Source organism: Pseudopipra pipra, chromosome 9 (genome assembly GCF_036250125.1).
Source record: "Pseudopipra pipra isolate bDixPip1 chromosome 9, bDixPip1.hap1, whole genome shotgun sequence".
Lineage (NCBI taxonomy): Eukaryota > Metazoa > Chordata > Aves > Passeriformes > Pipridae > Pseudopipra > Pseudopipra pipra.
The window spans coordinates 2,488,739-2,513,814 of record NC_087557.1 but is presented as its reverse complement, the minus strand read 5'-3'; the positions used below and the strand labels follow the sequence as shown (position 1 = coordinate 2,513,814).

Here is a 25,076-nt window from a genome sequence, read left to right as displayed (position 1 = left end):
AGTACTTTGCCACTGCCACATCTATTAGCGATGAGATGTGATGTGTATTTTGCAAGAGCTTAAAATATGTCGGCAAGACTCTACCTTTGTGCCTTTACCCAAACTTCCTCAGCAAATTACAGAACTCCAGCAGTGGGAGGGAGGCTGAGGAGGAGACTTCCGAGTCCTGAGAAACCTGAGGCCATGAGCAAGGAGTTGGGTTTTAGTCCAAAGTAGGACTGAGCACAGCCCTGAGCCTGGGGCTCTCTCATTCTCCAGCTGTATGTGCACCCTCAGCATCCCACCATACCCAAGTGGTTCCCACAGGCTTCCCATGGGAGCATGGAGGAGGCTCTGTGACCTCCGGAAAAGCAGAGGGAAATGCAAACACTTCATGCAGGAGAGGTGTGTGAATAGCAACACGGTGAGTGTGCAAACACCCCTCTGATGTGCCTTATCTCACTCCTGTGAGGAATGGAAGACTCCATGGAGCAGGAAAGGGATAATTCTTGCAGGGATAATTTTCTGCTCTTTTAATTGTCTGAACTGGTACACTGCTGGGTCAGGTTCACCCCAAAACAGGTACAAGGGGAGCTGGAGGAGGATGTGAGATCACCCCTGTGACAATGTTGGCTTTTTTTTTCCTTGTATTTCAGAGAAAGATGGGAGCACATGGAATGCTCACCCTTCTGTTTGGGTATTTGTCATGTAACGTTCAACTGATTTCAGAGCCGTGATAAACACAGCCCTTCTAGCAAGTCTCTCGTTCCCCTTTCTCTGACCAAGCTGAGTTAGTAGGCAAACAGTTTCTTCTATGATAACATCCGAGAGGAAGTGAGTATCGGAGATGGTGACATCTCCTGTGGAAGATTCTTGGAATCCAGCAGATGCAGATCACCAAGAGACAGGTCAGAAATACATAGAAATGCCCAAAATCCAGCTGGGGTGCAGTGCTTGTGTTTGAGTTTGTACAATTTGCACAAGGTTATCATCATCTCTGGAGAGGAGATTAAAAAATAGACTGATCTGGGCACTGAAAAAAACATTTTGAATGAGGGAAGACCTTTTTACAAGGAGTTTTATTGGGCTGGAGGAGGCAGAGCATGTCCAGCTCCTTCCCAGGAAGGCACGTCAGGGCTCTCTGTGCAGGACTCAAAGTTTTATGGCTCTTTTCCCAAACGGTGACAGGGAGTGACACGGGAGGCCATGGGAACTCTGGCCAAGAGTGATGACCAGAGCCCAGGGCCTTGTGTGGGCTGCAGCTCCATGGTGGGAGGGAGGAAGGACAGCAGTGTCTCCTGGCTGTGACAAAGGCAGGATGTGACTGATGAGGTGCTGTTGCCACACGCTCCAGCCCAAGCTGAAGGCAGCAGAGCTCTGCAAACCCTGTCCCCCTTCTGGCAGGTCTGACCTACACCAAGTTTTCCACGCAAGGCTTCCTTCTCCTAATAGGAATCTCACCCCCTGTTGTGGTGATCATTTGATCCACCAATATGAGCCAGGCAGGATCTGGAGGAAAGAGGTACAAGTTTGCTTTTTCCCTTCCTGTCACTCATTACCAACAGAGGTGCTTCCCTGCAAGTCCTGCACTATCCCCACATCAGCATGTGTTTTAGCACATCCCTGAGCACAAATACAGATGTACACATTTTGGAAATATTCCTAAATCCATCACAGCCTCACCTGAGGGGATCTGGAGAACCTTAAAATCACTCTTTTTGTTCCCTTCATTTATCTAATGCTATCTAGAGCATCAATGACCTGCTTTGGCACCAATTGCTTTGGAAAATATTTTTAACTTCTCTGAGATTGCAGGTTTTAACATTTTAAATAAGGATTGATTGGTGTCTTAACCAAATTTGGACAAGTGGAATGAACCAGAGAAGCCAACCACAGACCCTGGGAGAGCTGTACAGATGGAGCCATGGCTGCATGGGCTCAGGGGAGGCTCCTGTACATGTGTATGGGTGAAACCTGGACTTTCTGTGGCCTCTGCAGCAAGGCTGGGGTTTCCACTTGGTGTGCTCAGTGCTCTTGTGGTGGTACGTAGGAAAAGCATCCTAGGAAGACAACTAGACAATCTGTGTTGTCCACCCTGGAGGAGGAGCCTGCTGAAACTTGAAGGTATGTCAGACATGGGAGTAAATATTCAGTGAAGATTTGTTGTCTGGTCTTTATTATTATTACAAAAAAAAAAAAAGCAGATATCAAAAAACAGCAAGGATTTCAGAAGGTCCCCAACAGTTTTACAGAAATGAACTGCAGTAAAATAGTGAAAGTAAAATATGCATTTTTCAGTCCTGGCCCTAAACCTTCTACGGTGATCTGTGGCCTGGGATGCCCTGGGCTTTCCTAATTCTTTTTAAAATACTCCCCTTTATTTGGGAACCCAACTGGCCCACTAGCTAACATAATGAGGCACAATGCAACAGGAATGTGAGCTGTTTGGTATCCTACAGACTCTACACATCCAGAAGCAAAGTATGGGAACTCTGCAAGGATGGTGTGGATACCAGGATGTGTCTCTGCCTACCCCAAGCAGCCACTTAGTTGTGCTTGACAAAATCAAATCACTTTCCAGTTGCTGAAAGATGATTTGTTGTGTAAAAGCTGCTTTTTCTTCTTCTCATCAGGATCTTTGCTCCCCAAAATAAAGAGTTCACTGGGCTGAGCTCCAGTGTAAATGGACCATCAACCTTTTAAGTTCCATCATCCAAACTGCATGATGGACAACTTCATCCCATTGTGACCTTCCCACTACAGACCCAGCGTTGGACTGGTCACAAGAAACAGGGAAACTCAGCTCTCTGGAATGATATTTGGGCTTGGGAAGGAGCTTTTACTTTCTGTCCTATTCACGGGTGTAGGTTCAGAGGTTGACCAAAGGCAACGTGGTCCAGTTACCTGTGTTAATAATAGCTGCCCCACTTCTCAAATACAGATTTTAGCTCAAAACACTGCTTGGCTAGAGAAAAGAATTAAGACATTGCCCTGCGTCCCTCAGCATTTGCTCAGAGAGTCAGGTCCAAATCTGCCACGATTACACACAAATGCACATCACCCTAAACACCAAGTTGTTCACGTCACTGTACGAGTCACTGAAATGTTGGCCAGTATCAAATATTCCTGTTAGAAGTAAAATTGCACCTTCATAATTTTCCAGAACTTAACCACGAAAGAGATCACGACACGCATTACTTGTCAGGTATGAAAGAAGCAGAGAGAAGGCAAGCTGAGAGACAAGGGCTGCCCCCGGGGCAGCCGTGGCGGAGGGTTGGTCGGGCTTTGCACCAGCAGTTCCCACTCGCTGCTGGATCTAAACCGTCTTCCTGGCAGTCAGAACGCGGACAATGGACCCAACTCCTCCAGCAGCCAGGGCCTGGGAGAGGAAACACAATAATTAACACCAGACCAGGGGAGCTACAGGCTACCAGGACCTGAAGGAGCCAACAAGAAAGAGGGAGAGGGACTTTCTAAAAGAGCATGAAGTGACAGGACAAGGGGCAACAGCTTCACACTGACAGAGGGCGTTATAGATTATTAGGAAGAAATCCTGCCCTGTGAGGGTGGGGAGGCCCTGGCACAGGTTGCCCAGAGAAGCTGTGGCTGCCCCTGGATCCCTGGAAGTGTCCCAGGCCAGGCTGGACAGGACTTGGAGCAACCTGGGCTAGTGGGAGGTGTCCCTGCCCATGGCAGGGGGTGGAATGGGATGGGCTTTAAGGCCCCTTCCAACCCAAACCAGTCTGGGATTCTATGAAATGACTCAGATCCCAACTATATTTCAAATGAGCATCTCCCTGCCCTCCACAAAACACCAGCACCCAGGGTGCCAGGGCAGGATAACCATACTCACTTTAAACACAGCTATTTAACTTAGAGTAAGCTTTGATTTCTCTGCATAACCAAGCTGAAAATTATGCTTCCATATGCTTGAACCACCAAATCCAACCATTTTGTTTGCCTCGGTGTAAGGAAAAACCAAATTTTGTCTGTAGAATCTTTACCCAAGGAACCAGGAGAAGGCACAGGATGTAACTCAGCTGTGAGGTTGTGGGATCATGCCCTCCTCACAGCCTGAAATACGGCTCTGGAGTTTCACCAGACAGGAAGGGGGCTCTTACCATGGCCGGGACCTGCCACCAGGGATAACCCAGCAGGAGCTCGCCCCACCCACACACCTTCTCGTGCCACTGGAGCAGCACAGCACTGCTGTTGTCAGAGGGGCTCTCAAAGCCCTTGTAGATGTACTTCATGAGCAGGTCCACACTGTTCTTGTCCAGTGACTGCACCGCCTTCTCGATATCGTTGGCTTTGAAGGAGATGAGGACCTTCAGCACAATGCTCTCAGCACGATCCTGTTAACAGGCAGGCACAGACACATCCATTCTCGTGTAAGATGCATCCAAATACTGCTCCTCTCTCAAAAAAGTGAATGAGAATGTTTTCCTCTTTAACAGTTCTGAACAGGACAGTGTGTGATGCTAACATGTAACAGACAAGGATAAACAGTGTAAAGAGTTTGCCCTGCTCTAGTTTTTTGGTCTCTCTGCTCATGTTTGCAATTCTTGGCTATAGTAATAAATAATGCAGTTATTTTAGACAATTATATCTAAATATTTTAATTAAATAATACTTAATGTTCATATCAAAGCTCAAGGTCTAGCAAGCTCCAAAAGAATTATGACAGTTAAGTGCTTGTCTGACCTCCCTTTCCACCAGAGCCTTTTCCATGCCTCTGTACTCTTCAATGTGACACAACTATTATATTCCATGGAAATGCCATGGCCAGCCTGGAAGAGGTGACTGCTGGAAGCCACGTGTTTTCCAAACAGTCAGCTGCTGTCCCAGGCACACTGGCTGCAGACTGGCAGCATTAATATTGTGCATTAATAAGCATTTGCAAGTTGATCTGCATGTCATTTTGTGGAGGCCCAGGAATGTGTGTGGCATGTTCATGGTGGCACTTAGCCATGTAATCAGCAAAGAACAGCTCTTCTTCTCTTCCTGTTCATCCATCACTAACTGAGGATAAAAAAAAAGGTCTTGGGTTTATTGGACTTTACACAAACACTTCAAGCAGCTTCCCCCTACATAAACTGTGGATGTCAGTGTTCTTGCCCAATTTAATATCCCATAACCACTTGGCTAAGCAAGACTTCTCACAGGAAGAACTGCAAGTAAAAATACAGAAGTTCTAAAGATCAACTAAAAATGAAAGCAGACATTAATATTAATTCACTCTGCCCTCTTCAATTCCACTACCAAGTGTGTTCTTAAATCCATCAATACAGGGCTAATGGAAACAAGTTATTAATGTCAGGGCCATCTGTAACAGCTGGTTCTCAGAGCCCCGTGAAATCCCTCAGGAATCATGGCTGGGGCTAAAGGGAAAAAACTCTGCCACATGAGCAGCACGGAGGTGTGCCTGTGGACAGGGAGAACTGACTGCAGGCACTCACTACCTGGGCAGTGCCACATCTTATCAGTTCGTTCCTCCCACCACCCAATCATGAGCCATTCAGGGGTTATTCTGGGGACACTCAGAAATGCACACACCCACTCTCTGTCACAGGGGGAGGGCTGGCCTCTTCTGAGGTTTTAACAGCTTCACTCTGATTGGATGTGATAAGCACCAATTCTTCCTTTTTTGTAGGCTCACTGCTAATGGTTTCATTTGTCAGAGGTGACAACTGCAACTCTGGTTCTCAGATCACTCAGCACCAACTACATCCCTGTGCTGCCATGTCCGGGTCACACACAGGCACCCGGTGACACCTGGGCACATAAAACACAACCAACACAGGTAGGAGAACACACCACACCTCATCCAGCACCAAGCTGAAGTTACCATGACAGATGACACTTGAACTACAGTACTTCCAACAAGATTAAAACACTAGTGGTCATGGATGTTTCGATATCAGGGAATACCCTAAAACCTGCTTCCTCAAAGTACACCTGGCAGGACAGGGGCAACAGAGACAGGAAAGGATTTTTAGGGAGTAACCCATGAGTGAGTTAGTTACTATTTCACCTTCACTGCCTGGTTCTTTGTGTTGATGGGAGGGTTCTTCAGAGCCGCCTGCAGGGCAGCCATCATGTTCCCTGTGCCAGATGGTTAAGGACCAGACACCAAATGCACGGAAATCAAGTACCAAGTACTAGGACAGCCATACTCTGCATGACTGAAAACACTCCAAGCTCAGTGGATGCAATGATTCCCTCACCAGCTAGCACAGATTACAGCCTAAGGCAGCAATTTTTAGGCCACCTAAGACAGGAGGAGCACCAACAAGCAGCTGTACAGCTCCAGGACTGGAGAATAGCTCCTAGGCCCTTCAGTGAATGAGGATCCAAGTAAAAGAAATCATTCTCCATCGCTTCTGCAATTTGCAGCCCTGGAGAACAGGCCTCAGCCGGGCACACCCACCTCCAGCAGCCGCTGGGACAGCAACCGAGCCCCGCCGGGACAGCAGCCCAGCGAACCCAGCGCGGGCGGGTGGGGAGCGCTGCTCCAGGGGCGGCCAGCCGGGCACGGTGGCAGCAAGCACAGGGAGCGATCCCCGTTGTCCCTCCAGCCGTGAGACCTCCCCGTGCCAGCGCAGCCCCGGGCACCGCTGCGGGGGGGGAAGCGGGGCTGCCTCCCTCCTCCCCCTGCAGCCCCCTCCCCATCCTCCGCCAGACCCCTCCCCTGCCAGCCTCTTTCCCTGCCCACTACAAGCCCCTTTCCCTTCAGCCCTTTCTCCTTTCACCCTCTGCGGCTTCTCCCCGCTCGCCGCTTCCCCTCTGGCCCCGCTCAGTCCCTTCCCTCCCTCCCCGCTCGCCCATGTTCCCACACAAGGCCGCCCGGCCGCGCCCGCTCCCCCCGCCCGCCGCTCCCACCAGGATATTGCCGCAGGCACGAGTCCACCTCGCCCTCGTCGGGCCCCGCTTGCCCGTCGCCCCCGTCCTCCTCATCCACGAACTTGTTCTCGTCGTACTCGTCCACATCCACCCGGCGGAACCGCGCCGAGGACACCGTGTGCTTCGCCATCGCCGCGCCCGCCGCGCGCAGCCGCCGCCCCGCCCCGGCCTCGCGCACACACGGGCTGCGCGCCGGCGCAGCGGGACAGCGGAGACAGCGGGGACAGGGGGGACAGGGGGGACAGCGGGGACAGAGGGACAGCGGGGACAGCGGGGACAGGGGGACAGCGGGGACAGCGGGGACAGAGGGACAGCGGGGACAGCGGGGACAACGGGGACAGCGGGGACAGCGGGGACAGGGGGGACAGGGGGGACAGCGGGACAGCGGGGACAGGGGGGACAGCGGGGACAGGGGGACAGCGGGGACAGGGGGGACAGCGGGGACAGGGGGGACAGGGGGACAGCGGGGACAGCGGGACAGCGGGGACAGGGGGGACAGGGGGACAGCGGGGACAGGGGGGACAGGGGGACAGCGGGGACAGCGGGGACAGCGGGGACAGGGGGACAGGGCTGCGGGACAGCGGGACAGCGGGGACAGGGGGGACAGGGGGACAGGGGGGACAGCGGGACAGCGGGGACAGGGCTGCGGGACAGCGGGACAGCGGGGACAGCGGGACAGGGGGAACAGCGGGACACAGCACTGGGACACAGCACTGGGACACAGCGGGGACAGCAGGACAGGGCTCCGGGGACAGCGGGCACGGCCCGGGACACAGCGGGGACAGCGGGGTGCGGCACTGGGACACAGCGGGGACAGCGGGGGGATGGCACCGGGACAGTGCCGGGACACCGGGACAGTGCCGGGATACCGCGGGGACGGGAGGGACCGGCCCCCGTGTCGTAGAATCACACAGCGGTTTGGGTTGGAAGGGACCTTAAAGCTCATCCCGTCCCACCCCCCGCCCCGGGCAGGGACACCTTCCACCAGCCCAGGTTGCTCCAAGCCCCGTCCAGCCTGGCCTTGGACACTTCCAGGGATCCAGGGGCAGCCACAGCTTCTCTGGGCAACCTGTACCAGGGCCTCCCCACCCTCACAGGGGAGAATTTCTTCCTAATATCTAATCTAAACCTACTCTCTTTCAGTTTGAACTCATTCCCCCTTGTCCCGTCACTCAGGCCCTTGTAAACAGTCTCTCTCCATCTTTCCTATAAGTTCACTTCAGGCCCTGCAAGGCCACAGTCAGGTCACCCCAAAGCTTCTCTCCTCCAGGCTGAACAATCCCAGTTCTCTCAACCTTTCCTCCCAGCAGAACTGCTCCATCCTCTGCTCATCTTGGTGCCTCCTCTGGACTCTCTCCAGCAGCTCCATGTCCTTGCTGTGCTGTTCCCCAGGGCTGGAGCAGCTCTGCAGGGGGGTCTCAGCTGAGTGGGAGAGAGGGGTAGAATCCCCCCCTGCCCTGCTGCCCACGCTGGGGGATCAGCCCAGGGCATGGGGGGGATTCTGGGTCCCTGCACCCGTGGCTGGGTCATGTCCAGCCTCTCACCCACCAGCACCCTCAGGGCCTTCTCCCCAGGGCTGCTCTGCATCTGTTCATCCCCAGCCTGGATTGATTCCGGGAGTTGCCACAACCCAGGTGCAGCACCAGCAATTGTTCCTGTTAAACTGCATGAGATTCCCATGCTCCCATTTCCCAAGCCTGCCTGGGTCCCTCTGTCCACCACCCCTTGCCCCATTCTCTAAGACCTTTAGTATGTTAACAAAGATACTGAATCACAAAGACAAAACACTGCTCTAAAGTGTAGAATTATTTTTTTAAAGTTACACTTGGACTGTGCAGGTAATTGTTACCCTATTATTAATTAGGAAATTACACAGCTTTGTGAGAATCCTCTTAATGGAAGGCAGCAGCCCTAGAAATAAATATATACACACACATATATATGCATATATAACCCTCCCTATTATTAAGGGAACAGCTTGTGGGAAAATTTATTCCTGCATCAGCTCTACCTGCAGGACCACCTTGTTGATGGAGGAGGAATTTAGGATGTGTCATGTGTTCCACCAAAGCTGCCTCAGCTGGGAAGCTGCAATCCAGCTGTAAATGAAGTTGTAGCTTGGGGACTGTAGCTGACATTTTTCTGGTAGAAATTGGCTTAAAGGCAATAAATTAATTGCAGGAGGTAATTAAAATATCGCAGAATCAGAGTGTTTGGGTTGAAAGGACCTTAAAGGTCATCTAGTTCCAGCCCTCTGCTGTGGGCAGGGAACATGGAGGTTTGGGGTTTACTACTCTGGATTTATGTTTGAAAGGTAGAGGATTAAAACGAAAGTATGTTCACAGTCAGTTATTTGAGACCCACAATTATACTGTGGGTAAGAGGGGACTTTAGTGGTGCTTTTTGCCATCTATGATCTAATTTTCACACTCAAAAGTGGAGGGATGTGTGTCATCCTCAGAAGAGGTACGTGCCACGGGAAAACATGTCAGAATGAGGAGTTCCACTGAGTCATTCCTTTGGCATTTTTAAATGCCTTACAATATTTATGGGTCTGAGGTATAGCTGTTTCCTCTGAGAGGGCAGAAACACACTTGGGAAAAGCACATGGCTTGGAGACATTGGAAGGAGCAGAGTACCTTTCATGGCTGGGAAAGGCTGTCGGGAGGCCGGGCTGGGAGAGGGAAAGGCCTTTAAATTCTGCTGTACAGCCAGGTTCCCCTCCATTCCCTGGGGAAAGGCTTCCCTAAAATACGGTTTCACTCCTGTTAAGTTAATTTGATGTGGGTTTTGTCGACCTGCTGAGGCTCCCGATGGCAGCACTCGGTGACGAGGGCTCGCCCCTGTGATGCCACACACGAAGTGGCGAAGCAGGTACTGCTGTGCCCCCTCTGGCAGCCTCTGCAGGGTCACCCGAGGCCAGAGGCTGCGGAGGCTCTGCAGAGCCCTGGCATTCCCCCCGGCACGGGGAGAACCGCTCCCGGTGTGACAGAGCTGGGAGAAATAGATGCAGAGCGTGATGTGTGGGTGTCTCAGCAGGAAGTTGTACATTTTCCTTAAGCAGCAGTGCTGAGCCTCGTCACAGGGGGAGAGGTTCGAGTAGAGGATGATGCACCTGATGCTTTCACAGGCGGCTGTGGCTGCGTCCAGGTACCCGCCCGCCTCGAACAGCACAGCCTCGGGGTGCTTGGCTCGGGCAGTGCAGTTTGTGGCGTGGCCTTTCTGCAGGACTCTGCCTGAGAAGCTCCTCAGTTCGTAGAAGAGAAGGTGCCTGTTTTGGGGAGTCGCTGTGGGCCTGTGTGGGGAGCCAAAGAGCCCGTGAAATTCTGTGTATGGCACTCTGGCTTCTTCCCCCGTCCGGATGTGGAAGGGACACCTGGCACAGGCATGGCACTGTCTCTGCCACCAGCAGGGCTTTACCACAGTGCCCTGGTTTGTCAGAAACTCTTGGAAAATGGTTTTCTCTCCTGCATTCATGTTCTGCTGAAAAATCTCCCTGTTTATGTCAGCTACACAGCTGACAGTCCTGAGTGAAAAAGGAAAGTAATATTTTAATTCAACCCTTCGATTTGTTTTGTACTTAAAACTACAAAAATAATAGGGCACAATCTTTTCAAAAAGCTACTGAGACTTGTAGCAGCATATGGAAACTTGCTTGGTGACACACAGAACAAAACTCTCACAGCCAGGGAGCATTCTCAGTTTTCACAAACCAGCATTTTTGCTAGAAACATGAGCAAAAAACATTTCTCTGGCTTCAGCCCTCTGACCCTAGACAGGAGAATCTGTGTAATAGAAACAACCACACTTTTCAGGATTGAATACAGGTTATTCTATGATTCAATCTAGCAAAAGAAACATGCAAACATGAGAAAAAAAAATTTAAAAATGGTATAATTACCATCTCAGCAGCTCCAGCTCAGGATAATAGGAAATATTGATCTGATTCCCTTCAGTGGAATTTTAGGTTTTCACTTTAGGGCTCTTGCAAGCTTTCTCTGCAAATTCCATGGTGCATAAGAAGGAGGTTCCTCTTGCCTGGCTCCTTGATCTGGGCAGTTCAGCTGCAGAAGGATCTTTCCCAGAGCAGGAACTTGGCCCCAGTTGTTCCAAGGCAGGCAGGTTCCTTTAGGTGTTTCCAGGTGCCAGGTGCTGGGAGACAGGAACACAAACAGGATTTGCTCTTGCAGGGCCAGGCACCAGTGGGAGTTGAGATGCTGTTCTGTGCCTGTTAATACTTTTTCCATCTCTGGAGTTTTAGTAACTCACTTGGTTCTTTGTTGCTGTTTGATACAAGGTCTTATAGCTGAAATCTGGGTGTTCTGACGAACGTCCTACTGAGTTTCTTTCCAAATGATTTCTCTGTGTATCTGCCTGCTGTGCCAGCTTGGCAGAAAGCTCCTGTTGTAATTCTGCGACAGGTTGTCCCTCCTTTAGGAAGTTTGTAACCCCCCACCAAGGCTGTAATTCCCTGGGCTCAATCACGCTCTGCATGGGCGGGGTGCCAGATGAGGGAAAACACAAGTTTTGTGTGGATGAGCAGCTTTTGGCTCAAGCAGAAAATTATTTATTTGTCTTCACTGCTGCTCTCATTGAGCCCCTTGTCATCCCTGGATCTGGTTTGTTCTGTTGCTGCTTCTCTGAGTATGTACAACTTTTCCATCTGCATGTTTTATCCCAGCTTGCTTCTGCATTCCACCTCGATTTGCCCTCTGTCACTGCTTCATTTTCTTCTTAAATTCCTGACTTGATTAATTAGCTTTGTTTTCCACTCCTGACTCTACACTAACTTCCATGTATTTTCCTGTGCTGGAGTTCCTTCCTGATCCAGGCCATTGTGCTGTTCTCATTCAGATTATTCCTGAAGATTGGCTTCCTGACATCAGGAATGTTCCATTTGTCATTTCTGATGTTTCTGTATGTTTTTGATGTTCAGTTGTGCTCTATTCTCAGCAGTGCAGTGTCACCCTGGCAGCGCTGGGCCTCAGGAAAGGGAAAATGCCTTTTTCTCCCTGACACAGAGTAGAGCAGATCTGGAGAAGAGACTTTTTCTTCGGAGTGGGATGTCAGGAGAGGCATCACCACTTGCAGGTTGCAAATACAAAGGCAGTTGAAAAAGCTGCAAATCTGGGGTGAAGTTCCGATTCCCTCTGCTGGTGTTTCTGCAGAGCTGGGATGGCCACATGATGGCAATGTCGCACCTCGGCGATGTGTCCCGTTCCCTGCTGGAAGGGGCCTATGGCTTGAGCTCTGTTTCAGTGTTGCTAAATGTTTTCCACCAGAGGCACCGGAAATTTTCTCTCTCCCCCTAAAACCTGCCTTTTTTTGTTTGTTCGTTTGGTGTTTTGCCCTGATCTAAACCCATCACATTTTCAGTCTCCTCAGTTAATAGTGTCACATCCTTACGGGATGGGAGTCAAATCCCAAGCTACCCAGTTGGATGGATTCATTGGAAGAGTGTTCCAAGTGTGTTTCTGTGTGTACAGCATCAGCCTTTGGCCCCTTTGCCAGTGTTGTCCCTCCCCAGGAGCCACCATCCTGATACAGATCATGGCTGATGGATCACTGGAAACTCAAAACGTGGGTTAACAACTTCACATCTCCTGTACAATTATGTTTAAAATTATAATTATATCCCTGCCTATCCCAACTATACTTGGAGGGGACCTGGACATAATTATAACTTTAGGGAATTTTTTCACTTATTACTAAAATGCAGCCCTCTCTGGGGCAGAGGGCAGGAGGTGTTGATTAGTGCCCCACAACAAGGTACAAACATTCACAGGAGGAACTGGAGAGGAATGCTTTATCCAGTGAAAACCACAGGGAAAACTTACATGGTCAGTCCATAATGACTCAGGTTGGAAGGGAGCCAGGATCCAAGCCAGGTGTTCTGCTCCTAGGGAAAAAAACCCATAATGATCAGGGCTGGGATTTTTTTTTAAAAATCCAAATATTAGCTAAAACCTGGTATGTCTCCAGACTAAAAAGCACACAGAAATTCTGATCCATCCCAACGTGTCCAGTCTGGACCTGATTTTACTGATTTCAACGTAGGATATTGGGATTTCTGAAGACGTCTTTTGGAAATGAAGTTGTGTGCATTGATTAGGCAAAAGCTGATGCATGATTATATGGAATCAGGATGATTCTATTCTCCAAGCTAAACCACGATCTGGTTCCACAGCCTGGTCCAAGTGTCCTCTGTGTGTGTGAGGGGCTCTGGCACTTCCCTCGATAACGCTGCACTTAGGACAAGGACGGGTCCTTTGTTTTGCCTCTGAAATGTGTTGAAATTCTGTTGCATTTCTTAGTACAGCCTGGTGCAAAATAATCTCTATTGGAAGCATTTTACAGATGATTTCATTCAGTAAGGAGTTTATCTGAGTTCAAAGTCCAGAGCAGTCACATGGTCTCTTAACAGCCAGAGACTTGATGCTCCTGCGCAGCCCCAAGATTTTAAAAATAAGGAATAAAGGACGCGAAGGAAGAAGCAGCATCTGTCCACAGCTCCTTATAACCACAGCCAGACAACTTAAACCCAAGCTGTTGTGGCATAACCTGCCTCCACACTCCACAGTCTCCAGCTCATTGGACAGAGTGTGGGATATCTTGTGCCGCAGGAACTCTGGCTCCCGGCTCTGGAGTGGAGCCCTGGTGCTCTGCATTCTGCCACCAGGCCATAAAGATTAGCCAGGATTTAGGTCCTGAGTTGGGAACGTTTCCTGCTCAAGCTCCTGTTAAAGTCAGACCTTCACAAAACCGTTCCACCAAACTTTCCTTACCTGGCTTGTCCAGTCTCAAAGTGATTGGAATTATCACGTTGCTTCCTGAGATTTTTCCAGAGCTCCATTATCTTTTTGTTTCCCTTTAAGCCTAAAAATAAGTATTTTTCCCTTTTCTGTCTATTAAAGATAGAATTGAAAACGACAGAGCAGCAAACAGTCTGTAAGGGGAATGACAAACAAGGACATTTAAATGCCACAGGCAGGGCAACCAGGTTAAATTTTAGGACAGCAAAAATCTTAGGGAAAAATTAGAGAAATAACCCAGCATTTTGATTATTTAAAAAAAAATTCCCATTCTACTGGGTGTGGTCACACTAGAGATGCTAGGTGGAGAATTTCTTCCATATTAATTATAAAGTGTTGTTAGGATGCTTTGTTTGTCAAACAATTGGACAGATTTCCTCTTGCCCTAAGAAAGAGCCAAGGACCTTGCCAAGAGCCTGTGTTTGTAGATAGAAAATATAAAAGACCAAAATGAAAGTTTAGAGATGGAAAGAGACTTTATATATATATATTGCATATAACATATATATTGTATGTTTTACACATATATATCTCAAATAAATTATATATATATATAAAAAATATTCTGCTTCATCTTCTTCCCATTTAAAGTGAAGATGATTCTTGGGAGTCAAAGCAACATATTTAATTCTTAGAAAATATCAGCTCAGGAAATAATTTAAGATTCAGGGTCAAATGATTCATGAGCACACAGATTTGCTTCCATGAAGATCAGCGGAGCTTGGATGGTTTCCAGAATCACAGGGCCAGGGAAAATTTTACCAGTTACTGGCATAAGTGTTATGAGACAGGCAGAAATGTTCCTTTTAATTTTGGTATGAACTATGAGCCACATACATGTAGAATATTGCACCAATGTTCAGTCCAAGTGTGAGCTCGTTTCTACTTGTCTCTTTTCAAGGCCTTCTTTAGGAATGAATGGAGTTGTGCTGGCAGAAAACCCGTTGGAGTTGTGACTCCACTCTGTTCACGGGGTAAACCAGGCAAATCCTAATTAGTAGTGCAGTAATTACACCTATCATCCCCTCCTTCCAAAGTAGCTGCCTGGTGATTGCAATCAAACTGACAAACGCTGGCTGTATGTCAAGGAAAAAGAGGAGGCAGAATTTGGTGTTCTTTGGGAACAGATGCCAGGGATGCTTTAACTGTGGGCTGTGAGCCTGGGCATCCCAAACAACTCATATTTCTCCATTTAGGTGCCCTGTGTTCTTTTACCATGCAGGGATGAACATTGGCTAAATAACACAATTTAAGATTTGCTGCTCTGAACCCAATTATCAGCCTTGCCTGACTTCCCTGGAGATTTAACTCTTGAGTCTCTTCCAGAACTCAGCTATGACCTCAGATGCTTTGTATTTTGGGATTTAAATGTAAGGAAGTTAGCAAGTAGTATACGGATTTTCAAATTAAAGCCCAAGGAGCAGTCTGAGCATAGCAGGACTTCTTGGCTGTAATCCTTGGATTAAGCATTGGCTTTCCTTGCACTTGTAAATAGACATTGTGTTTCTCAGGAAAAAAAGTAATGTCCATCAAAATAATCTTGAATCCTGGGGAGATACAGTGATAGCTACATTGTTAGAATTGCATGTGGAAAGAGATTTACAGTAAATTTCTTGGTGTTCAGATTAAACTGGACAATATCCTTATGTGTCGATGGCAGCTGCTAGGATTGCAGCCACAGAACTATCCAACCCCATCTGACAACTCTTCCCTCCCCACAACAAGTATGACATAACTACAGGACTTAAAAATGTAAAATACTTAAATAAAAGTAGAAATAAAAACTTAGTAATGTTTGCACTGCTGCTTGACACAGAAGCTTTTCCACGGCTTTGGTGGTGTTCAGATCAGGTTGTTAATGAGTCCTGTGTTGTTGTGAGAGAGCTGGAAATAACATCTCCCCAGATCTTACCAAATCTTATCAAAGGCATCGTGCACTTCTTTGCCAGTTTGCCCTTCTGGTTTCAGCCCCTCTTTCTTTTTGTAAGGATTTGTTCCTAGGCTGCCAGGCCTGAATGGAGAATGGGAAGTCACTCCAGCTGTTTTCCTCGTGTTGGCACTCTGTGCTGAACAGGAATTGCTGAGCAAAGAACATAATTTCCCCAGAGATGTTTGCTGGGGTAGCACAGTCTGGATTTTTTTTTTTTTAATTAGAAGTTCCTGCCAAATACTATCATCAAGGGTTGGGGGAGGAGGGGAGGCAGGGAGAGAAAGAAATACATAAAGTCTGAAATCCACTTGGAAGAGCAAGAAACCTGCCTGGGAAAGCAAGAGCAGTGTTTTTCTCAACAGAACTCTTGCTTTTTAACATATAACAGTTTATACAGAAAAGAGGACTAGGACTTTTTTTTTCCTTTCCCTCTTCCATGAATCTTGGTTCTGACTGTTGCTTCTCCAACAAAGTTGGAGGGATTGTGCAACTTTGCACTTGGTTTTGGACTAGCCAGTGGAACAAAAAATAAGCAGAATTCCTTCTCTTAAGAGGGTGCCAAATTACCAAGTGCCATCATTCCACATTGTGGTGATAAATGCACGGCTGGTCATGGCTTGCAGTGAGCCTAAATTCTCTATTTTTTCCTTAAAAAAAGATATAAGGCTGTGGCTTCCTTGCTTTCATTTTGCTTTACAAAAGAAAGGTTAAAGAAACAAGCTGTAAAGAAGAATTAAGATGTATTTGGGGGAAGAGGAAGATAAAGAGCCATTTGACTTCTTGCTTGCAGGTTTAATTCAGGATAAATCTGTAGTGATAGAAATATACTGGGACCTGATGCTGGATGTGGAATGCATTGGGTGCTTTATTCCAGTCCTCAGTGCACTGGTGACCACTTTATTTGTACTTCTGTATTATTTTGCATTAATTGACACTGTCTGGTGTTCTTGCTGGCAGCATTACTCAACTTATTGCCTTGCAGTCTGAATAGGCCTACCTAGTAAGGTGATTTCAGGTAAGAACTGATTTGTGGATGAAAGATGGAATGTTTTAGCTCCTTGTTTTGAGGATGCTGCTAAATCCCTGTAATGCAGAAGGCAGCTGTGGCCATACCAAGAGTGACCAACTGCCTGTATAGTCCTGACAGTTCAGTTGTGGACAAGTATGGAATAACTTTTTACAGGAAATTTTCCTCCATGGATCCTCTCAGTGTTCAGCTTATAACCCCAAGTGAAAGAATTTAATATTCCTTTGACTTTCTGGGGTGTGCTTTAGTACAACTGCATAATTATTAATTATCTGCTCTAGGTTTTGATTTCCAATCCAGCTCATCTCCCCGAGCACAGTAACATATGGCACAATTAACATGCTGTTTATACTACGCCCTTGAAAAGAGGATCTTTCATCCTGGTTGTTGGTGTGTTTCCAGCTGATCTCCAGAGAACAAAACAGTTGCTTCTGCACCAACTTTTTTTACAACTTTGTGTAACGTTGTTCAACTTTGGCCAGTTTTGAAGTTCTTGGTTTTTACTGAGGAAATCTTCAGGTGAAAATGTGGAAATATGTCTTTAGTAATGTCATCCTGATACAGTGGATGGGGTTTGAGTTTGTGTCTGTTGCCAATAGTCTAGGTGACAGATGTGAATTTTTTCTAAAATTTTCCACTCTGTTACTACCAATACAGGAGGATTTCCCCTTCACAGGCTTTGGTTTACGTTTTTTATTTTGCTTTTTGGGTTTTGTGTAATTCCTCTGTGAAGATCATCTGGAGGAGAACTGGGGGAACTGTCAAAACACAGGTTGTTTCCTGGCATTGTCTAGAGCATTGCGGGTTTTCCACCTCCTTCCTGTCTTTTGTTTCTGGGTTGATAATGTTGTCTTTAAATAACCTCAAATAAAAATATTTAAGCCTGTAGCCTCGGCGTCTCAGGTGCAGATTTATGGGCAGCCCAGGGCATTCCACGGGCAGCAACACCTTTTCTGTCCCGGCACCTTTTTTCTGGGAGGAATCTTCATTCATATTCAATTTTGGGGGGCAGAATAGAAATTTCAGCACTAGGCTTAAGATTCCTCCCAGACAAAAGATACAAAAGGGGCCAGCACAGAAAGGTCTTGCTGTCCATGGAGTGCCCTGGGCTGCCCATAAATCTGTACCTGAGAGCCTGAGAATATGGCATTTCTTTCCTGGGGAAAAGGGCTGTCTTTTGCTTTCAGGAGCCCAGCGTGGAAACTTTGGGATTCTGTCTCTCAAAAGTGAATAAAAATTTAAAAAAATAAAATAAAAATAAAATAAAAATAATAATAAAAAATAAAATAAAATTAAAACAAAACAAAATAAAATAAAATAGAAGCATTCTGTGGGGCAGAACACAGCAGTCATTCCTCTCCAGGGCAGGGAGGGAATGTTTTGAGGGCCCACATGCAGCTGCTCCAGATTACTGGAGTTAACAAGGAAAAAGAGTCATTTCCTGACCCACCTATTATCATTTGGGTCTTGGGAGCCTCCTTTAGTGGCTCCCGGGTGGAGCCGTGGCTATTAAAGGGGTAGGTGGGGACACCCTGGGCATTTGCTTCTGGCAACAGCCACCGATTTCCTGATGGGAGTCCTGGAAATAGAGCCGAGCAACAGAACTGCCTGGTCAGTGTCCTGATGTCTCTGATCTAACGCTGTGCTGCCCCCAAGTCGCCTCGCTCTGACTGAAACTGTCTCTGAATGTGCTGGAAGTACAACTTGGAGAGGAGCAGAAAAGGCATCTGGGGAGCTTCATCTTCCCAGGGGACGACGCTTTAGGGATATCCACTTTCTGAACTGCACAGATAGTTCAGGTTCCCACAGAAACCTGCTGGGCCGTGGCCCTGGGGCGGGAGTGTCAGGAAAGTGGCATTTTCAGTGCAACCATAGTTATTTTCCTTGGAGCTCTCAAGATTGGAAGACAATAGTGTCCACGGGCCCCTTGCAAACCATGGGGCAGGATAAACGGTGTAATTATGTCTTTTCCAGCTCTCTGCACTCTCTTCCTTACCTGTCCACTCCTGATCGCCTCCCTTTCCATGCAAAGGGTTCATTCTCTCCGCTAGAGATGAGCTCCAGTGTTCCCGCTCTCCCCTCCCTGCCCGTTCCCGTTCCCCGGGGAGCGAGCGCCGGCCCTGCCCCGCACCCCTGTCCCGGCTCCCTGCGCATCCAGAGGCGCTGCAGGCGGCGGGTCGGGAAGGGAGCCCCCGGTCCCACCGGGGCAGTTTCACATTCCTTCCTCCCTGCCAGAGGGGCCCCGCTGCTCCCCCGGCCGGCACAGAGCCCGGGCGCGTCCTGGGACATCGGAGCAGGGCTAAGGCTCGCTGGAGCTGTGGGTACCAGTGCACCTCAGCACCGCCCGGGGTCCGAAGCTGGGAATTAAAAATCGGCAATTCTGCTTGCTGGAGCCTCTCCCAACTCTGCATTTCTTCTCTCCAGAGCACAGCTGGACTCTGTGAGCCCTGGAGACCTCGGGGAGTCCCCTGCTCTGTACAGCCCGGTGGCCCCTGCTCCGGTCTTTCCATCGACTGGGGGTCACCCAGGTGGTCTTTACCAGCATAAAATGTAAATTACATCACGGTCCAAGGCATTAGGGTTGGACATGATGATCTCGGAGGTCTTTTCCAACCCTGCTGATTCTATGATTCATTCACACTAGGATTGGACACTCCTGGCTGAGGTGAGCAGTCCATGGAAGTCAGACCGGTGACAATCTGGGGGGCGTTTTAAGTTGGATACTTGCAGATTTTGTTGTCCAGAAACTCCATTCTTTTCAGTATCTCTTGCACAAATGTTTCCCTGTAGTAAGAGATCAATTTTTCATTAGTACAAAAGCATGGTGCCTGCCTGTGTCCAGGGGGGGAAAAGCCTCACTGCTTTGGTGTTGCGGTGGTCGCTGTCATCATTGTTGTCATCGTCCACGTCATCAGCAGCGGCGGCAACATGAACATCATTGTCATCGTCATTCACGTTTACCTCAAAGAAGGAAAAAGAGATCAGAGCCAGAGAAAAATAGTTATCACCATGGTCACCACATGGTGACGAGTGGGGAAGAAAGAGAAAGCACTATGCTGCTTCGAATGAGAAAGTCTCAGTGCTGCATTTTGACTGATTTGGAGGATGGGGATATGGGCTTTGGAAACCTCAGTCTGCAATAGGTGGAAGACAAGAGTCATGATATCATAAGGGAAAATGTTAGAGCTTACTTATGCTGGTAAAAGCATTTCACCTCCCCTACCAAAATAGGTCCCTTCCAGAACATGTTTAGCACTCCTTTTATTGATCCAGAGTGGATGTAACAATCCCCTGGGTTATGACTGGCTGGTGCTGCATCTGAGGAACATGACTGAGCATCTTCCTTATCTGTGTCGTGATCATCTTATTAAAGTGTGTTTCACAAGAGAGAGAGAAACATAATGGACATTAAAAGTAAATGTACTGCTGTCTGCATTTCAAAACTGTCTTTGCCTTGTTTTTAAACAGTTATGGATTTTCTTCTCCAAGGGTGGATTTTGCTGGAGAATTTTTAGATAATGAAAGAGCAACTCCCCTGAGGAAGATTCAAGGAAGCTGAAGAAGGCAAGTCGCTGGTGTACAGATTGTTGTATGTGACTACAGAATATTTTAGAGATGGAAGAGGTAAAACGAGTCAAACAGAAAAATAACTCAAACTCCCCAAGCCCCAGCCTCCACAAACCTGGATTTCATTGCACTGCTCTCAAAAGATATCCTTTCTAATTTAGAGATTCCTGTGTTCAAGGCTGTTGTAGTTAGTAAAGCCCTGAAATTTTAATTGTTTGAGGTGTATGTACAATTAAAAAAACATTACGTGGTTGCAGAGGGACCAGTATATCTGTTGCTAAAGTTAATTGTTACATCTTTGTTTACAATTCTCTTGTTCGTGGCTCCTCCCTGCAAATCTAAACAGTGCTCAAAAGAAAGCTCAAAAAAAGAGTTCTGTAGCAGGGCTATAAAATCTTTGTAGGATTTGGTGAAATCAGATAGGATGAATGTAGCATTAAAGGAAACAAGAGACCTGTAGATAAGCTGAATTGTTGCTTCTCTTCAAATATTTCCCTTTTAACCCAAGGAAGAGGAGAAAAAACCCATGATAACTCTGTACTTACTGTTGCTTGAGTGCTGGAAAAAAGATAGGGTTAGCAGAAAGCTTCCAGGAATTTGTTTTAGAACTCAGAAGTCTGTGGTGTGCAACCATCTTCAGCCTCCAGAAGATCTCTCTTATATGACTGACATTCAGTAGGCTTTCTTAAAACAGCATCTAGGAACTTCTGAGTATCTTGAAATATGTCCCACAAGTAAGAGGGAACATAGTTTTAAAGTTTAAAATGGGTCATTTATAATAAGAAATCCAAATAAGATAAATTGTTATGGTAATACAAGGATTCGTGATCAATTTATACCTGTTACTTTGATCTTAGAGGTCAAGAAAATGTGAGTACTGGGATTTGTTCTAGAAACAGCATTTAAATTCAAACTCTTAATTTATTCTTTCCGGAAACTAAGTATGCATGAAGGGAATGAGTCAAACTTAAGACATGCCATCTTATTATAACCCAAGGGGTGGGAGGGACAAAGTCCTTGGGCTTTGAACTAGTTAGATATAAATACAGAGCTCACTGGCAAAGGTCTGCTCAGAGGAATGGGAGGCCCAGATAGAGTGGGGAGTACTCCCAGTATCCTAAATAATAGAGACTCCAATACAATTATTAAGCCCAGAGTCCTCTGGGGAGTGCTTGGATTAAAGGATACCAGAGTGATACAGGCTTCTGGGGAGGAGATATTTCTTTTTTTAAGAGGAAAAATGAAAAATACTCTAGTGCCAGAATTAAGGAGATGAAAATCCTCACAGCCAACAGAGATTTATCCTGTTTAAGCATACTGTAACAGGGCCATAAAAGTGCAGTGTATCTGTAACCAAGGCAAAATGAAGCAAGGCAGAAGGGAAACAGCAATGTTTGTAAATGGCAAGTTTTGAGAGCTCATTTAATCAAATAGTTAAATTTCTTGTTCTGGAAACCTGAAGCTTGCTGGAAAAGAACAGGAACCATGGCAAGCAATTTGGAAATGAGGGGGAGGATTGAGTACCAACTAGCCAATGATATAAGTAACAAGTCTGTCAATGTGCTGAAAGTAAGAAGCTTCTTATGGAGAATCAACGTGTTTATGGAGACAAGAGAGTAATTAGGGAAAACCAGAATTTTTTGTGCTGAATCAACCCAATACGTGTTTGTGGCACGATTAATTTAATTATTAAACCTTACTTAGGTGCAAAACCAGAGATCTAAATCACAGTGAAGGCAATCTTTTGAGTGACACTTGAATATGAGAGCCATTTGATTTATATATGACATGAAGATTTTGGTATGAAGATGAAATTGGTCTGTTCCCTTATGGTGCTGTTGTTTGTGTCGCTGTTCTTGTAGGGATATAAAGCTTGCTGGATATATTAGCCTTCTCTTTTCACTCTTTCATAACTTTTTGTTGGAGAAGGAAGTAATAATTTTTATTAGTTCTGCGTAGGCACCGAGGTTGGTTTTGATCCCATGACAATGGAATTGATGTCAGGAGAATTAGCCACAGTCACATTCGTAACTGAGCAATGCCTTTTCATACTATTAAAGTATTTATTCTTTGCAGAAAGCTTTAAAATTGTTCAAATGAGGCTCTTGGCCCCCACTCAAAGGTGAATTTTTTGGAAAGTTTGAGCGAAAACATTTCATCCATGTGTGAGTATGAGCAGAGTGGAAAACTATTTTTCCCCTCCATAAAGACTTTTTGCTGCCTTCTTTTGAACAGCTCTGCGGCATGAGTAGCTGAGGCCTGTGGGCTAAAATTTGGCATTGAAATAGCCATAACTATGAAGTGTCTTAGTTTTGGCTTTGATTTGACTGAGTTATGAGCCTTAGAAAACTGTGTTCTCAGCATGTACTCCAGGGTGTTTTTTCTTCCTTCAAAGCTGCTGAAGGGTGCAATGGAGAGGATTTGCTGTGAGCAACTGAGGAGCTCTGCAGCATGAAACTGGAGAAAGATATTGCTCTGAAACTGCAGGGACACGTGGGGATGGAAAGAGATCAGGAGACCTCACAAAGCACTTATAGCCTAGGAAAAGTTTCTGGGTGTTTTGTGATATGTGCAACTGAAACTCAAGTTCTACGACCTGCAGTCTCTGCTCCTACAGGTCATTTCCAAAGAGCCAAGAGAGGCTCCTGCAGAGTGAGCAGGGATAAGGTGTAAGTAGGGATAGGGATAAGAGCAGATTCTGAGGCACACTGGCACTGCTTAAACCCCTCTTGAGTCAAAGGCTCGGGGAGTACAATACCCTGTTGTTTCTCCACATGTTGTAGCAGGTGGTGCAGTTTCCCAGCTATGTGCCTGTGCAGTGCTGTTTTGAAGGCTTTCCCAATGGGAGTCCAGGGACTCGCTGTTCCTGGAGGAGATATGCCCCTCAGATTGAGATTATGTCCCTCTGGACAGCACAGCCTGTGAAACAGTGCATGCCTATCTAATTGCAATCACATGTGAAATGAGAGGGCCAGGGAAGGCTGGATGTACTTCTTTAACTACATAATTTTTTGACTTAGCATTGTTAATTATGCAGCCTTATGAATCATTAATTTAGTTTTATGTATGGGAGCTCTGGTGCATTTCCTCTGGCATTTTACAATGAATCTGGTTAATATTTGCAATTACTTGGAGGCTTCTGTTTAGTTCTGGTGTCAACAAAGATAGATTATGATGAACTTGTGTGTCTGGTTCTTTACTGAGCTGTTACTGCATTGTCACATCTTTCAACAGTGTTCAGAGTGAGTGGAGAGTAGTGTTTTCCCTTTTGCACAGGAGCAAGGATTGCAAAGGTTGCAGGCAGTGGAAGCCCAGATATAGTGTATAATGTAACAGGTTTTTTTGCTCTGATTAGTTAGTGGTTTGTAATTGACATTGAAAGTTTGATTACAAGAACTTTTCTTACTGGCTGAGATGTAATGATACTGCACCTCAGTCATTTAAAGAATATAAATATCCATGTTATTTTATCTCCAGATGAGGCAGATGGAGGACCTGGCTCACCTCTGTTACCCTCTACAGCAGCATGTGCAAAGACTGCCCGTGCGGATGAAAACGCCTGCAGGAGGTATGTGCCATTAAGGACCTTCAGCACAGGTGAGATAGCAGTGCACTGAATGTTAAGCAGCTCTAAAGCACTCCCTGACAAACTAACTGTGTAATTGAGTGAGAAGCTGGAACTCAGGTGTTCACAACGGAAAGGAACAGGCCCAGGACAACCTTGTATAGTCTCAGTGGTAAAGAGCTCTCTGCAGCCAAGCTACAGTTCAGAGTCTGCTGCCAAACACAATATAAAACTGATTTGTGTTTGGGTTTCTATAGTGTCTGCATTCTGTAGCTTTTGTGGTTCATCTGCATATGATTTTTTTTCAGTTTTCTCCAGAACTGTAGCCCACAGCACCTGTTAATTATCAAATTGAGGGCATGTGACATAAAGAAAAGCAAGAACTAAATGTGGTTTATAGAAAACAGATGAATAACTACTAATGAGATAGTCTTAATAGAAACAGTATTTATTTCCTTTTGTAGCAGTGCACTTGTAATGTATCATCCATTGCAGGTGTGTCTCTTTGGACAGGCTTTATTCTAAATGATAGATTCTTATATTTCCTATGGGATGAACAGACAGAGTGTGTCATGGAACTTTTTTTCTCGATTAACATTTAGGTAGTGCCCTTGAGGTGGCATTGCTTCAGAAAGAAAGGTAATACTGTAAAAATGTTGACTGCAAAGGCACGGTTACTAGGAAATGTCTCACGTAACCAACACACAAACAGTTCTGGCTCCTGGCCCAATCAAGCACCAAGGAGTGGAAATGGCTTGAGCTGGCACTGCCATTGAAAGGACCATTGAAACCATGGCTGAACTTACAGCTTTTTGTGTTTTTCCTATTTTTTTTCTTTTTCAATAAATTTTTTTTAAAAAAAGGAGAGAGTGGTGTGTTTTTCTTTCCCATCTCCCAGGGAGCATCCCTTCCCAGTGAAGGTACGTTGCGTGCAGCCCTCAGGTACACGGCTTCTTTCCTTTCAGGCTGCATGACCTCTTCCTCTCCTGGAGAAGCTTGGGACCATTCTTACATCACCTGGTTGCTTTGTCCTTTTCTTTTGCTCTCCCAAGTATTTTCCATATTTGGGTATCTCTTACTTGTGCTTCCTTCTCCCCTCCTGCCAGGCCCCAAGCAGAGGCAGTCAGATGAGCTTTTCTTCCAGCTGCTTTATAGGTCTTTTGCTTTGTCTCCTCATGAAAGCATCTGCGTGCCAGCTGTAGCAACAGCTGAAAACAAGGAAAAATCATCACTCTGCAAGTGACTTATTTCTCTGTGGACAGTCGGCCCGTTCTTGTTGGGCTGTAAGTGGTC

At 46.7% G+C, this 25,076-nt stretch overlaps 2 protein-coding genes across 4 annotated transcripts; both read right to left on the bottom strand.

The window, feature by feature from the left end:
• Positions 1-2,127: 2,127 nt before the first annotated feature.
• On the bottom strand, positions 2,128-7,047 carry ARPC5 (actin related protein 2/3 complex subunit 5). The gene is made up of 4 exons (XM_064664091.1): positions 6,870-7,047; positions 6,014-6,086; positions 4,158-4,334; positions 2,128-3,358 (listed from the first exon to the last, which is right to left on the bottom strand). Exons 1-4 carry the CDS (start codon positions 7,010-7,012, stop codon positions 3,296-3,298), a joined length of 456 nt encoding a protein of 151 aa, XP_064520161.1. The 5' UTR covers positions 7,013-7,047; the 3' UTR covers positions 2,128-3,295.
• A 1,352-nt stretch (positions 7,048-8,399) lies between these two features.
• APOBEC4 (apolipoprotein B mRNA editing enzyme catalytic polypeptide like 4) lies at positions 8,400-18,921 on the bottom strand. 3 transcript variants are annotated; one of them, XM_064664083.1, is made up of 3 exons: positions 18,648-18,921; positions 12,720-12,781; positions 8,400-10,408 (listed from the first exon to the last, which is right to left on the bottom strand). In XM_064664083.1, exons 1-3 carry the CDS (start codon positions 18,675-18,677, stop codon positions 9,394-9,396), a joined length of 1,107 nt encoding a protein of 368 aa, XP_064520153.1. In that variant the 5' UTR covers positions 18,678-18,921; the 3' UTR covers positions 8,400-9,393. The 3 variants fall into 3 exon arrangements, with proteins under 3 accessions (XP_064520153.1, XP_064520154.1, XP_064520155.1); XM_064664084.1 differs by lacking the exon at positions 18,648-18,921 and having other exon boundaries at positions 10,784-14,526; XM_064664085.1 differs by lacking the exon at positions 18,648-18,921 and having other exon boundaries at positions 8,400-11,034; positions 12,720-14,526.
• Positions 18,922-25,076: the final 6,155 nt, after the last annotated feature.